Source organism: Rissa tridactyla, chromosome 8 (genome assembly GCF_028500815.1).
Source record: "Rissa tridactyla isolate bRisTri1 chromosome 8, bRisTri1.patW.cur.20221130, whole genome shotgun sequence".
NCBI classification, from domain to species: Eukaryota; Metazoa; Chordata; class Aves; order Charadriiformes; family Laridae; genus Rissa; species Rissa tridactyla.
Window position 1 is genome coordinate 12086847 of NC_071473.1, and position 15451 is coordinate 12102297.

Consider the following 15451-nt stretch of genomic DNA (forward strand, 5'->3'; position numbering starts at 1 on the left):
CCGGCCGAGGGTGGGGCTGCCCCGCCGCCGCCGCCGCGGGGCCCGCTGTCTCGCCTTTCCCGGGGGAGCGGGGGCCGGCGGGCGCGGCCGCTGGAGCAGTTGGCCGGGCTGGGCGGCGCGCGCCGCCGCAGAGGGCTGTCCGTCGGTGATCGGGAGCCGGTTGGCGCGAACAAAGGCGGCGGCGGGCGGGCCCGGCTGAGCGCGGGGCGGACGGCGGCGGAGGGTGGCGGCGGGGCCGGGGCCCGCTCGGCCTGAGGCGGGCCCGGCGTGTTTCCCGCTGCCGCTCTCTGGGAAAAGCGGGGTTTGGGAGCGCTGGTGCTCCGTGACTGAAGCAAAACCCCCGCGCTTGACGGGGGGCGCGGAGAAGGAAGCGCTGACAGCGGCTGGGAGCGGGACCGTGTCCCGCCGGTGCCCCGACCCGTCCCGTCCCGGACACGTTTCGCGTGTGACGAGTTTTTCGGGCTTTCTGCTGGAAGAAGTGCGCGGTGCAACTTGTGCCCCCCTTCGTCCAGCCGAAGGGAAAAACAACGCCCGTTTTCCGTTCCTCCGCTTTGCTGAGGCTGTGTCCCCGGTTAGGCAGCACTGTCACTGCTTCGTTACAGAAAGTCATAATGTATTACGGGAAGTAAAAGCTTAAAAAAAACGCCAAAGACTGTCAGTTGCAGTCATCAAAATCGATTACCAAAGCTTATCTTGGTAATCAACTCAAATTCCGTCCGTAAACCTGGATTTATTGCTAAGATGCTCCTTCTTCAGCTCAAATTTTGGATTTGCTCTTTACTAAAATGTCTAAGGGAACCATAAACCAAAGTCTTCCAGCCCCACTCCTTAATTTCCAAGGGAAATGAAGCGACTTTACGAAGCGCCTTTGTTCTCTCCTGTTTCTTTCACGGATTTAAAAAAAAAATGTAGGAAAGCTATGAGAATAGAAAAGAAACCTTGAACAATATTTTGGTATTTTGTGGGTAGGGAACGAGTGGGAGGAGATGCAACTACATACTTTAGGTAAATAAAGAATGTGGAGTGAGTAGATGTTAAACTGTTGCTGTATACTCTGCTTCATTTAGATGTTTCATTTTGACAACAGTTAAGTTTGTGCGTTGTTTTTTTTTTTTTTACAAAAATAAAAACGAAACTGAGTAATGTCTGTGTTAAGTGGCTTTTTCAGCTGACATAACAGAACTGCGTGATTGTAACCAAAAGTATTAGATTAAGCAGAGGAATTAACGTGTTGAGTTATTGAAACGTGTACTGTGTACGCTTTTCCCTGTTGCCCCCCAGCATGTTATATGTTTGAAGTGTCCCGTGTAATGGCCCAGTGATGCATGAGCATGAATATTAAATCTTTTGTGCTGAGGAAGATACTTCTAAAAAGGCTTTGTATTAGGACTTCTATTTTCTCTTCCTCACCTTGATGCCAGTCCAAGTCTGTTGAGCAGTTTACAGTCTCTGTGAGGCATGCTTTAATTTGCACTGTAGTTTATTATCTGTAATCATTCATTTAAACTGTCAGATGGTCAGGATGAGCAAGGAGTCTGCTTTGGGTCAGGCTATGTTGGGCAGGTGCTTGGTGTCCAGTTTGATTCTTGTCTGGGTTGGAGCTGGGGGTACCGGAGATGGTTTTGTTGCTGACATCTCCCTAGGAAGCAGTTACGGTACAGCTGCATGTGTGTACCTTCTTTTCTTACTTGCCTCTGTTAAGGTAGTTCCCCGCTTTCTTGTGCCCCTGGGGTGGGAATTAAACACAGACAGCTTTTTGGATCCAGATGCCTGAACACATGATGCTTGCTGCTGCTGGTAGCGGTGCAGGAGGCAGCAGCAGCGATGGGCTTTCGCTTCTTATAGGAGAAAGGGATTTATACTGCCTGTCTCTTAGCCATATAGTCACTACTGCCATTCTGGTTCAATCTTCCCCATTCTCTTTGCAGTATTGTCTTTACTCTAGGTGTAACTGCTGTCTTCTGCAGTACAGTTTTCCTATGTGGAAACACTGGTGAACTGTTCACACTTTGATTTTGTACACTTTCATAAATTCTGATTGCTGATCCAAGTTTTGGCATGTGATGGTGTAAATCATAGGTTAATTTGTGACTGAGTTGATTTAATATTTGAGTTTGTTACCTTCTCCTGCCTGTGTCATAAAAAGGGGGAGAAGGCTGATGCTAGAATACAAAAGGGGATCCCTTCACTCAGTGTGATTTTCACTAGACTTGCTCCCCAGTCAGGGCTCATAATTCAGCTGAACCACCGAGGCTGGTAGAGATCTATCAGCAGCAATCATGATAAAATTTTCAATGTGCTTTGTACGATACAAAGCTCTAACTTGAGATCCCTGTAACCCAGTAATTGCACTAATATTGAACTCAGTGGTGCGTGACAAGAGGATATGCTTCTATATCTTAAAAGAACACATCTATACACTGCACTTAGTTTTTAAGTTTTAGCTCTGTGGAGAAGGAAGTGCAGTGAGGACCAGTGGACTTCCAATTGTTTTCACCATTTAGGTCTGAAGTTGCAGAGAATGCTTATTTTAAGTATTTAAAATAGCAGAAACCATTAATGTCAATAAAAAACAATAACAGAATTATTTGGTCAGCTGAAGGTCGTTAATTCCCAGTGGTAGCAGTTCTGGTCCCCAAATAACGTTATGTGTTTTTCCTGTCTTCACCATCTCTAAACAAGCTGTTTGCACAACCGTAGGCAGCAGGAGAGAGGATTAGTCCTGCCCAGTTCCCTGCCCTTCGGGACTGAATTTTCAAACTGTAGATACTTGCTCCCTGGATTTGCAATTGAGAAATGGAAAGGCTTGACTCTCCAAAGTTTTAAGCAGTGTTACCTTGCTTTTCAGAATAACTGAGGCCTGTATTCATTCTACAGAACATCTCGGTTGCCTGCATTCTGCATGATTTTATTGGCTTGCATTCCAAAGATCAGTTTTGCTTTGCAAGATAGTCTAAGCAGTTGTTGTGTTCAACGCTCTTGTGCCTGAAGGATTATCCCTAAATATTATGAGTGTCCTTTAAAATTTATCTTGAATGTCTCAGAAGTGCCAAAATACAGAAAATGAGAAATTTGTCTTGCCCTATGCTGGAAGGAAGGCACATAACCAGTAAGAGGCATAAGTGGCTTTGTGTAAGAGAAGCGTGTAGGTATTCCTGTCTGCCAGAGCTGGCACAAACGTGTTTTCCTCCGTATCTCCTGTTTGTATAACTGGACCAGCATCTATCAGAAAAGGTGACAAAGGTGACATTGGCTACTGGCAGTGTACTTTCTGTCACTTGGCTTCGGCTTTTGCGAAACATGATGAGTTGAAGCCTGTGATAAAGGTAAAAGAGTATAAATTGTTCTTTAACTTGTTTGGGGTTAGGCAGCTTTCATTTTACTCTACTAGATTTAGCAAGTTGAGCTTGTATTGGTCATGTACCAGCAGCTGTAGAAATACAACATTTAATGCAACGATCAGTTCTGCCTGTGACCTTAATTACTGATGTATTAGTCTGCCTTTTTTTTTTTTTCTGATCCCATATTATTTTTTTTCTTTCTTTTCTTTTAGCTTGACTCATTCAGTGAATTGTACGGAGTAAAGTTTTTCTAGTAACAGTTAAAAGCAACAAAGCAACATTTTAACTTTTAAAATATATGTATATATTGATAATTTGTTTTAAACTCTGTCCCTGCAGATGGAAGAGAAAAGCTGTTGCTAAATAGGCGGGGTTTTTAAACTTTGAAAATGGATGCATGACATTAAAAGTCAAGACACGATTGTTGTTTGCCTTGTACGAGTCTAACGTGTTTCTGGTTGCTCAAGAGGATCTAAGAATAGTTTGGATGGGAGAGATGCTGTTAGATGTGCTATCTGAAACAATTTTAAAAACTCTGCCAAATCATCTGATATTGGGGCAATGTTACTGTCAAAGTATGTTAAGGAAAGATAATTTTTGCCTGAACATCTTATGGTGCAGATGAGTAAGTAGCAAAAAAAATAGAAAACTGCTTTGAATAGTAAATTGCACCACTCACATATGTTCATTACTTGCAGTTTTCTATTATCTGTGATGCCAGTTTGTAACATTTCCATTAACTTTATTGTTATTGAGAAATTGGATCTCCACATCCTCAAGTTTCAATATATCATTTATTCTTTAATATTTATCCTAGAGGTGATAAATAAATGGAGTTGTTGCTATGTTGAACTCTTTTCATCTCTGCAAGTTGTTGGTGTGGAGTATTGGGGCTGATGAAAATTATTAGAGTAAAGCTGATCCTAACATTTGCCCAGATCTTGACATATGCAAGACTCTCGTGTTGGCAGGATATTACTTTGTCAGCTGTTAATTCAGGGGAATAAAATATGTTCTACATAGCTTACCTATTTTTGTGGGAAAGCATATGCTGATATTGCTGCTGTCTTTGGTTACTGTGAGAATTTCTTACTCTTACTAGCCTTTGTTTGAATTCTAAAATCTAAACCATGAATGACTTAATAAAATATATTCAGATCCCCAATAGATTTCCTTTTGGCATTTATATTTAGATTTCTTTATAGATAAACTATTATTACTCATGAAAACATTTATCTTATAATAAAAGTCTTTCATGTACTTGCCAAAAGCCCTGTATGTATTGCTAACTTGTGGAAGAAAAGATGGTGCATAAAATAACATGAAAAACAGTTACAAAAGGCATTCATGGTTATTTCCTCTCTGGAGAGTAGATGACTGAGTGCTATTTATATACTTAACCAAGCAATAGCTGAACAATTCATGTCAGTAAATTATTGTAGCTGTCAATGATATTTGTCTACAGACTTGTTCTTTTTTTTTTTGTTTTTTTAAAGCTTGGTGATATTACAGTATTACAGATATTACAGGTCACAGTAAGAAGTGAGGTGAAATGGGGACTTGAAGTACTTCCATTAATTTGCTTAGTGACCTTAAGAAAATTACTCAGTTTCTTTTGCTTCTCTTAAGAATGTGTTACAATAGGGCTAACTCTTAATGACTTGAAATAGTGTAGACTTTATGTGTTCATTTAAGATGCTTTGGAAAGGTTTGTAAACATTATTAGTGCTGAAAGCTCTTCAGATTGTTTCATTATTCCACATTAATTGAGAAAGTAGGGAATCTTCTCCAGCTGATTTCTATTCTCACTTGAGGTTTTGTTGAGTTTGCTGGAGGTTATTTTAGTTTTTTCTATTTTATTTTACTTTGTTTTCATTCTTCTGTTGTTGAGGTGAAACGGTAACCTGGCACAAAATACTGCCCTTTTTTAGCCTACTTTCAAGAGCAATAGAAATGTACTGCATGCAATTCCTTTTTTCTTTTTAACTATAAATTCCTACAAAAAGTGATTTTCTTAACAAAAAAAAATATTCCTTAAGCTAAAAGCCTTTTTCTGAATTTCAGTATTTTCAGAATAAAACTTTTTCCTACTGATCTGTTTTGTAAAAATAAGTTGTATTCTTATATTGCAATTAGTCACAAATGTATGCAGCAGTGAAACCATACTTTAATTAGCCTTATCTTGAAGGTTATACAGATCAGTTTAGCCTGTTTAACTTGCATATTTGTAAATCCAGTAAATGAAAGACGTGAAGAAAAAAAATAAATCACTGATCCAGACTACTTAAATTGGATTTAAATGTCATGTTGATGATGTGGAATTACATTACAGTAATCCAGTCTTTCAAATGAAGTAGGTAGTCTTTGCTACCGGTAAGGTTTCCAAGATTTTCACCTTAGTCAACTGATAGATATTATTAAAGCAGTAGGAATTTGCTTCTAATTACACCTTAGGAGTTGGGTGAGGATGAGAGACTCTAGAATTAGAGTTAATGGTAGTTTTGTAGTCAGTTTGGGGTTTATTAATAACTATACCACATTCTTGAGTTTATTTCTACTTCAACAAACAAATAAAAGTATAAAGCTATTAAAGGGGGACGCTGTGGAACCTGAGCCTGGTTTAGCAGTAGTTTGTGCAAGCTGTGCTTGTTGGTTGGTTCAGTTTCACTAACATGACTCTGGGTGATCTGGAGTAAATAAGTGGAAAACCAAAGATGAAGTAGAGATTATAAGAAAGGTTTTCTGCCAAAGTGTAGTGTGACTGGGCACTGAGAGAGGGGCTGTTGTTTCTCACCTGGGGCTTCGGCCCGCATGGCTGTGAGCACTGCGGTGTTTGCGTGAAGTTTCTTCAGAGCATGTTCTCTGAAGCTGCGTTGCAGTATCATGTTTGTATGATGGACTTAGTGTTGATGGGAGATCGGATCCTTCTGGTCCAAATGCAAACTGCTATATATTAACAGCCATTTATCTTTCTTCCTTTTTGAGGAGTGGCATATCCGAAAAGTGGATGTTCAGGATAACATGTCCAATGTGTCGGAAGAGAGGAGCACTAGACAACAGGACATTAAGAAAGGACTCCAGTTTATAGAGTATGATTTTGTGGTTTTATTCTTGTATGCTTATACACATATGTAGATTAGATGGATAGCTCTGGGAAAGTCCTTTTAATACAGCACCAGCAGAGGAAGGAGGAGGACCTGTCTTTATCGTCAGAATAGTTCCTACCATGAACATGGAAATGGAGAGCACTCTTAAAGAAAAGACAGAACCCCTCTTTGTTCCCAAACTGAGCAGATTGAAGGTGGGAGGGTATTCCTTTTCTGCCTTTGAGAAAAATCAGCACTGAATTTTTTTGGTGGGTGGAAAATGTTGATAGTCTGAAAATCCACCTTATACTTGTGGGCAGCTACCCCTAAGACTGAGTTGCTAGGGAAAGGGATGGATTTGCTCACCACTACCTAAGTGTTTCAACTCTCTGGAGCTAAAATTTAACCTAATGAAAAATCATCTTAGTAGTTAATTTTTGTTTGGATCAATGCCAAATTCTCCTCTAGAAGATCCTGGCTAGCTTAAAATCATTGTGAAGTCTCACTCTAGTTCACTGCTCGCGTAAGGCATTCTTTGGTGGTGGGGGGGAGTGGGGGAGAGCAGGGGGAGAAAACTGCCCTTTTAAAAATTATTGAGAAACAGATTCTCAGGTAACCTATACAGGAAGGGAAAGGCTTCCCATTTTTCTTCCTGAAAAGTTAGAAGTAAATATCTCTGTTCTGTGTTAAAGAAATCCCTGTTGCATGTCATACAAAAGAACTCTTAAAATTCCTGTAGTGTCATTGGTATGACTTAATTAAAACTCATGTTTTCTTTTGACAGATAATTTGTCATTTTATAATACTTACAATAAGATTGCCGTTCTCCTCATGTATAGTCTGTTTATGCATAGTGGAGGAGAGGAAGGAAGTTGTTTTTAAACAAACAACATTGAGGCTTTAAACTCAAAGCATTCACAACCTTAGCATGTTTTGAGCAGCAGAGTTAAGACTGGCTTTGTAACTTTAAATGAAAATGAGTCATTACTAATAAGAAAACACAGTTGTTTAATCAAAACTGATCTATGACATTCCCGCCTTGTTCAGTGCAGGCAATAGACAATATTTAGCAATTTGCCTGTTGCAGCAAGTGAGTCTGCTTTTAGGAACAACCAGTATTCTCCCATCTGATTGTCTTTTAAAGCAATACGTATAGTGAGTAAATTTTGTAATTTGTTTTTCTAGATCTACTTTGCCCTATCCAGGGACGCAAGAACAGTATGAGGTAATGAAATTACTTTTGCATTTTCTGAAGGGCTTTTAATATGGGCCTAACTTATTATATTTATCCTTATTTTTAATCATCATTTAAGAAATGGTATAATATGAATGGTAATTTACAATGTCTCAATATTGGACTACTTACATTGTGAAACAGGTGTTCAGACATTTGGATGCCTGGGGTCATACATATGTACTACATATACATATATACGTGCTCATATAGGAGTTCAGATTAACTCTTTCTCTACTGGTGTTACGGATGAATTTGGGGTGTTCAATGGATAAAACAATGTACTATTCTGAGTAAAGTTTACAGAAGCACAGCAAAAGTGAGATAAAAGGACCTCTGTCACATAAATCTTCATAACACATTTTGTTTCTGTACGTGTTATTATTTTGCATAATTTTTTACTTATATTTTCAGACTCATCTTGTTAGCATTTTTAACCAGTGGAAGGTGGTTTCATTGGATTTAAGAACATATTAGATAAAAACACAGTTGTTCACATTTTAGATTAAAAAAAAATCTTGCTATGGCAGCATACACACACACATCTGTCTTAACTTATTTATACAAAGTAATTCTTTTATCAGTAGTTCAGCCTCTTTTGTTTACATGTATTGTGTATTTTATATTAGGGATTGTCTTGGAAAAATGTCAGAAGAAAAATACTAACAGACAGAAGTTTTGCATTTGATTCTGTGAAGTTACAAGTATAAATTTTCTATTCTAAAATGTATTTGGCAACATGGAAGATAAACAACAAATACTGCTCTTGATGAGTGTTTCTTTTCATTGTTCCAGTTATTTATACGAGAGCTTGTTAGAAATCTTTTTAATGAAGGAAATGATGTGTACCGAGAAGGTGATTGGAGAGGATCACTGAGTCACTACACAGAAGCTATAAATATAGCTGATTATGCTAATTCTGAAGAAATCCATGTTTCTGATGATATTTTAGAGAAGCTGCACGTGAACAGGACAGCATGTTTTTCAAATATGGTAAGCTTCTGTTTAAACTGTATGATTTCTCAAGAACAATGCGCTAACAGAGTGTGAAGACATGGAAAGTTTCCTAGTGAGTGGAAAACTCTTGGTATTGGTTTGAGAATTGGCATGTTTCAAATCATCATTTGGCATATTCTTTACTCCCTTATTTTTACACAAGTATAATCATCGAGATATTTTCAGTTACTAATACTAGTATATTAACATAAAAGAGTCGTACTAGACTTGGAGGTTGATGGAACGGTATTTTTATCCATTTATACTGCTGATTGCACCCAAGTCTGCTACTTTCTCTGTGGAATAAGATAGCTTTTGTGAAAGAGCTAAATTGCCTTCGTTACTATTATTGGATTTTCTATGAATGATGGCCCTGCTTTTTTTTACTTGCATACGTTGGTGACTTAGCAAAACTCGTGTGTGCAGTGTGCAGTGGCCTTGGTGAATGTTTTATAGTGTTTCAATACCTTCATCTAATACAGTTTAAATTCAGTATTTCAATGATAATAGTTCTGATAGTGCCTTTTTTCTTTTTTCTCCTTGTAGGGATTGCATGAAAAAGTTCTAGAAGACTGTGAGATAGCATTAAGATTGAATGAAAACAATTTCAGAGCTCTCTATCGGAAAGCAAAAGCTTTGAATGAACTGGGAAGGTATAAGAAGGCTTACGATGCTGTAGCAAAATGTTCTCTTGCTGTGCCGCAGGTAGGTAAATTATATATTGATGATTATTTTTAAAGATTTAATACAGAAAACATGTATTTACATCAAGACCATTGAAGGTTTTTTGGTTGGTTTGTTTTTTTTAATGCAGTAAAATATTTTTTTATTCCTCTAAGAATTATTTTTTTTGTGGAAGTGAAGACGGTGAAGACTGATAGCAGAGATTACAGTCCCCAAGCTCAGTTTGTTGTGTTAACTTCCAGCACAAGAAATAGTCAATTTGCAGGGAGGGTCAAGTGCCATAAACGTTTGCAATAAACACTGGAGCCACTGAATTAATTGTTTAAAATTCTTTACAGTCAGAAGTATACTCATGACATAAAGAGAAAAAACACCCTTAAATATAATGTAAATATTGATTCTTTTGATAACTGTATTTTAGCTTTCTGAGCATTTAGTAACAACCTTATCTGTGCATTGTCCTCCATCTGAATCACTTATTATGCAGCAGTGTGGGGTGTAATAGGAGAGGATCTGTAGACTGAAATGCTGGTTCTGAGGATCTGATTTCCATGGTTTGTTGGGTTTTTTTTATTTTTGTTGTTGCTTTTTAAAAAAAACAAGAGAGTTGGAGTGCATCAAGTGCATTCCCACAGCACTTTTGATTTAGTTTCATCCAAAATTAATCTAATTTGGTTCTCTGAGACACTTCATAACGCAAACTAAAACGCAGTAAAAGGATGATTAAGAGCTTCACTTCAGAAACGCATTCCTGATTTGAACTAAAATGCTGATGGAAGCTGCATGCTTTGCTCAAAATAGACTGATCACAGGACAGAACACTGAGATGCATTTTATTCGCCTTTCTACATCAAAGTTACAGTGAAATTGCTAGACAAACTGTTGAGCATAGGTTTACCTCCTGATATAGAGAAGGTTTCGGTTGTGTTTCCAAATACGCAGCAGCTTATCTGACTGTGTAACTTTGGACTTTGGATCCTCACTTTGCACCTCCAGATCTGAATGTGTTCGCTTCAGGTTTATATGCCTTTATATAAGTTTTATAGATAGCTTTTTCTAGCTGTAGGACTCATTCTGAAAACTAACTCTTAAAATAATTTAAATGGATAGTTATAACTATAGGACAAAATGAAATATGACCGGGTTTTTAACTCAACTTTTTCTAGTTGTATGATACAATTACTGCCAAAATACAGAGTTCTCATTAAATATTCAGCAGTGTTTTGTAGTAGCAGACATTATGGTAATGGAAAATGTGGCCCTCAATTTGTGTAAAAACAAAACAACAAAAACCCCCATCCCCTCAAAAACCAAACACCCTCCCCAAACAAACAAACAAAAACCACCCCCCCACAACCCCTCCCCACTTCACTGAACTTTTCTGGTTTCGGAAAAATCTTTCTGTTATTTTAAATTCAAACAAGTGGAAGAGAAGGATACTGTCTGTTTTCTGGCTTTTTAAAAAATTCCAAATATTGGAGTAATTTTGCTTGAAGGTAGCTGTATTTTTCCGCGTTGGCTTGTAGTCCCATATTTTTGTGGAAGAGTAAAGATGCATTGTGAAACATTCTGCATATAGGGATCTTACTGAATATAGACTGAGATGTAAACACCGACTTGACTGGATGACAATGTAAATTATGAAATTTTATTTGTGTCTTTTAGGATGAAAGTGTGATTAAGCTTACCCAAGAACTAGCTCAGAAACTAGGGTTAAAAATAAGGAAAGCGTATGTAAGAGCAAAGGTAAGATTTTATTTTTAACATTTTACATTGAGGTTTCCCTCTCTCGATACCAGTTCTGTATTTAATGAAGGTGTCTTTTCATTGCAGCCACCCTCCTCAAATTCAGTTTCTAGCGATGTATCAACTCAGGTAAGGTTTTGCATGTTCCAAGTGCAAGCTGACTTTAAACTACAGGGAATCATTGTTTCATAATTTCACGATGATGAAGTGAAAATTGTGCAGTTGACATTTTATAGAAGATGCCGTTATTTTGGACTTCAGGGTTCTTCATTTTTGCTATATATTTATGGCAGACTAGGACGCAAGATCACCATTCAAGTTATCTTTGTAGAATAAATGTTAGTTAAAACATTAAATCCAGCGCAATGAATATATTTAGTTTTAATGTCTTGAGGCAAGGGCATAGTTAATGTGCTTTCTTATGTATTTATTCATTTATGTATGTATTTATTTATCTATTTTGTTAACAGTTATGGAAGTGAAGGGTGCTGGGATAAAATTCCTTTTAATTTATGCATTTGTCCAAATTCGACCTTCACTAGCAGCTGAACTTGCATTTATTTTGCAATTTGTAATGTGCCTGAATAGCAGTAATGAAGAGGAGTTCATCTTAATCTTACAGAATTTTTTCACAGGAATGTAGACAATTTAGCTGTAACTGAATGGGGAAATGTAGGAACAGCTCATTTAAGATACTGTTTAGGCTCTTTTATTCCCTGAAGTACCACTCTCATTTTTGTTGGTTGGTTGCAGGTTTTTAGTGATAATGTGAGTGGATTTCAGTCTGCAAATGGATGCATTATCTAAAAAAGTATTTGACCTTTAAATTCCATTAGACTTCATAAATTTCAAATTCTATAAAACCTAAATTTGAGGACTAACATTCTTAGTCTATAAATATGTTTTTGAAAATTTTAATGGCTCTTGTGCAAAGTGCTGAGAGGTATGTTTTTTCTTACTTACAGAATTCTTCTTCTTCTGTAGAAGATATTGAGTTAGGTGAGTCTTGGTTGTGTGACACTATTAATGCTAGGAAGCATATTTAAGTGGCTGAGCAAATTTCCTTTCAGTCTCCTCAACTTGATATGGTTGTAACTGTTCTTATAGTGAGTGTCTCATACTGTTCTCTTTAACTTGGAAAAACAGGGAGGGAGAATATGCCAAAGATTTAGTAACGTATCAGGTCTGTAACTTTTCCTGTCTCTTTTACTTTGAGTAATATACAGACATTGAGATATAAGTACACATGAATTGAAAGTTAGTGGAAGCTGAAGAAATTTAATGTGGTTTTGCATAAACATTCATCATGTTTATCGTGTTTCTCCACTCCTTCACTCCTCACATTGTCAGGGTAAAAGTTACGCGAGATCTTTTTTTTTATTATTTTTTTTTTTTTACATATTTGAACAAAAGTTCCAGTCATTCCCATCTTACCTGTTTCAGATCTATCTGACCAGAAGCAAGACATGGTTTCTGCTGCTTCTTCATCAAACTTTGGTTCTGAAGTGTCTAAAGTGTCATCAGTACCCGTACCATCTTTATCTTCTGTGATGCCTCTTCAAGTGGAAAAGGTTTCTTTGCCTTCTGCAGTGTTGGCAAATGGAGGGAATGTTTCTTTCTCTATGCCAGAAGCATGTTTAGATTGTGGAGATGGAGACATAATTATTGGTGAAGAACTTGATGAATTACTTGATTCTGTGCCTGATCCAGATGAAGGTGTAATGGTAAGACTAATTTGTTTGTTTTCTTTCTCAAAACTACCCTTATGAGTGGATCTTGTATTTTTATCAAGTGGGCTAGTAGTGAAATGTGAGTTGAATTTCCTAGTTACATTGAGCTGTATTTGTGCATTACTGGGTTGATTTTTCTCTGGTGCAGATTCTTGCTAATGTGGCTGCAAAGATGCCAGGACCCAGCAGAGCTCCAAGGACAATTATATTGGTTTTGTGTGTTGGAAAACCTGAGCAAGGTTGCTGGGGGAGAGGTACTACCTCAGAAATACTGCTATGCTACTACAGTGCTACCACAGTGGGAGGGATGTAGCTCCCAGGAAGTACTATGCATAGTGAAGTAGACGTTTGGAGTCATCAGCTGGTGCGTTTTGGGGGTGTTTTGGTGCAAATAAACCCTCTCAGAAACTGAGAGTGTGTTGGAGTGCCCACCCCGTAGTTGTAGAAACTGTAGGTAAACTTATGCTAGTAGCTTTGCAGGACACTAGTCCTTGCGCTGTGGTCTTCTACTGCATTCACCAGTATCTCTGCAATCAGAGCTTTGTGCAGATCCACCTCCTGGATAACCAGAAATAGTTAGACCATCATGAATTTAATTCTTTTTTTATAAGAGATTATTAGAGAAATTTAGGCATATGAAGAGTTGTTCTTAATTACACCATCATTCCAGAGCTAGAACAGACTGAAGCATACAGAGTTTCTTAACTGTTAGTCAAAACGAGAGTTCTGATTGATGAGCAGAGATGTCTGAGCTTATTAGCAAGTTACTGACTCTCTGCTGTGGCCCTGCCAGTCATTTGGAGCCCTTAGTATTGCAATGTTAAATGAGACTGTGGCATATGTAATTCTTCAGTTAGTTGTGATTTTAATTCCTCATTCAGCTGTGGATGCAGTTGTAAATCTTTAAATCAAAAAATGCTCGGGCTTCTAATTTTCTGTTTTTTCACTTTGTTTTGTAGAATGTATTTTGGAGATACAGAAAGTAATTATTTTTCAGAGATCCTAGGAAGTTCTGTGAGTTGGTCAGGCAGTTGCACTAAAGGTCCAACTGTAGGTCCTTTCCAACTGAAATATTCTATATTCTAGCCTATGCTCTACTCGTTGTCATAGTGAAAGCCTGGAGGAAGTGTAATCTTCCAAGATAGACTGCAGTCTCGTGTAGTAGAAATCGTGAGTGAGTTGTAGGCTAACAACTTGGGCAACAGAGGGAGTTTAATGTTGGCCAAACTCTGTGCAGACCAATTTGGTCAGCCTCCAGACAAGGGGGAGCTGTCTGGGAGGAGGGAGGGAAACTTCCTCTACTTGTTAATGTCATTAACAAAGGTGTACAAAAGGATATGTTATTTTCCATGGGGGGAAAAAAGGGTGATCTGGCCTTTGCAGAACATGGTATCATTTGATTACACCTGAGGATTTATTTCAAAGCTAACTCTTAACTCTTTACTGTACTGCAGCTTGAATGATGTTCTCTTTATTTAGAAAAAATCATGTAAATTTCTGATTATTACCTATTGTCTTACATTTTTAACATAATTTGGAAATTAAATCTGATCTGATTCATAAAAAAATCCAAATCTATTAGTAGGTTAATAAACTTTAGCTAACTGAACCATTAAAGTGGTGGATTCATGGATAATTCCTTGCATTAGGGCATTCTTTAGGGTTTGATTACTGTAGTTCTCTAAGTGTAATGCAGCTCTGTACAGTACTGTCATGCTGTAGCGTACCTTTTATAGTTGCTTTTCAGTAGGTATATAAAAACTTTGCAAAAACTTTACTAAAAGAAATAACTGTTGCACACTGTGTTCTTGAGAGTTTTTTTTTTTTGCTTTGAGTGAACATTCTTTTTAAATTTCTTTTTTTCCAGCAAACTACAGGAGCCAGAGGACCCATTCCTGCAGGAAGTGTAGCTCCTAGTGTACCTTTCTCTGCCTCTTTGCTGGGGACGCTGCCAGTTAGTGCAGGATTTGTTCCTTCACCTTCTCTTTCAGAAATCTTTTCACAGCCTTTGGCTTCTTCACTGGAAAATTTTTGTTCACCATTAAGCACGTTTTCAATCAGTGACCCCAAAAGAGGTAAGAAATGAGTCTTAATATTTGACCTTATATAATGAGAGGGTTGTGCATGAGCCAACTGGGTTCCCTTTTTAACAAATGAGTTTTCACAACTATTCAGTAATATTTAGCACTTACATAACATTTGATCTGTGCTCACAATTTTTGAGAGTATTGATAATTGGTGTTGACTGTAAACAAAAATTTAGATTAAAAAAGCTTTTGTTTACTTAGGGTCTACATAAGCATGCTCCAGGCTCCCTCTGTTCAGTTTTTCTGCATTTATTGTGTAAGTTAATTGTTTCAGGTAAATAAATGTAAAGAAGGAGCTGTGTTCCTTCAAACTATTTTTTTTTCTTTTTTTACAAAAAACAAACACAAAACAACAAATGTGTTCTTACAGCTTAAACCATCTATGATGATTTGGCAATAAACAAAAATTCTAAAAGGGTAATATAACCGTGTATACCAGTGTTACATGTTTGGATTCAGACTCTAGGGACTATAATTATGTATGTGAAATAATAAGACATAAATAGCCAATAAACTAGAAAAGATAAAGTTTTGCCTCTAATTACCA

The 15451-nt window shown here is 37.6% G+C and overlaps 1 protein-coding gene across 2 annotated transcripts in view; it reads left to right on the plus strand.

Annotated features, from left to right (window-relative positions):
* The window catches only part of ZC3H7A (zinc finger CCCH-type containing 7A), a 29896-nt gene that overhangs the window by 301 nt on the left and 14144 nt on the right, over positions 1 to 15451 (plus strand). For both annotated transcript variants that reach the window (XR_008468017.1, XM_054211546.1), the window contains exons 2-10: positions 6327 to 6430; positions 7613 to 7652; positions 8457 to 8654; positions 9204 to 9362; positions 11007 to 11087; positions 11175 to 11216; positions 12053 to 12086; positions 12531 to 12811; positions 14685 to 14892. Coding sequence is in view for 1 of the 2 variants with exons in the window: in XM_054211546.1 (XP_054067521.1) it covers positions 6363 to 6430; positions 7613 to 7652; positions 8457 to 8654; positions 9204 to 9362; positions 11007 to 11087; positions 11175 to 11216; positions 12053 to 12086; positions 12531 to 12811; positions 14685 to 14892 (1111 nt within the window). In the remaining variant the exon portion in view is untranslated. The remainder of the gene's footprint in view (positions 1 to 6326; positions 6431 to 7612; positions 7653 to 8456; positions 8655 to 9203; positions 9363 to 11006; positions 11088 to 11174; positions 11217 to 12052; positions 12087 to 12530; positions 12812 to 14684; positions 14893 to 15451) is intronic.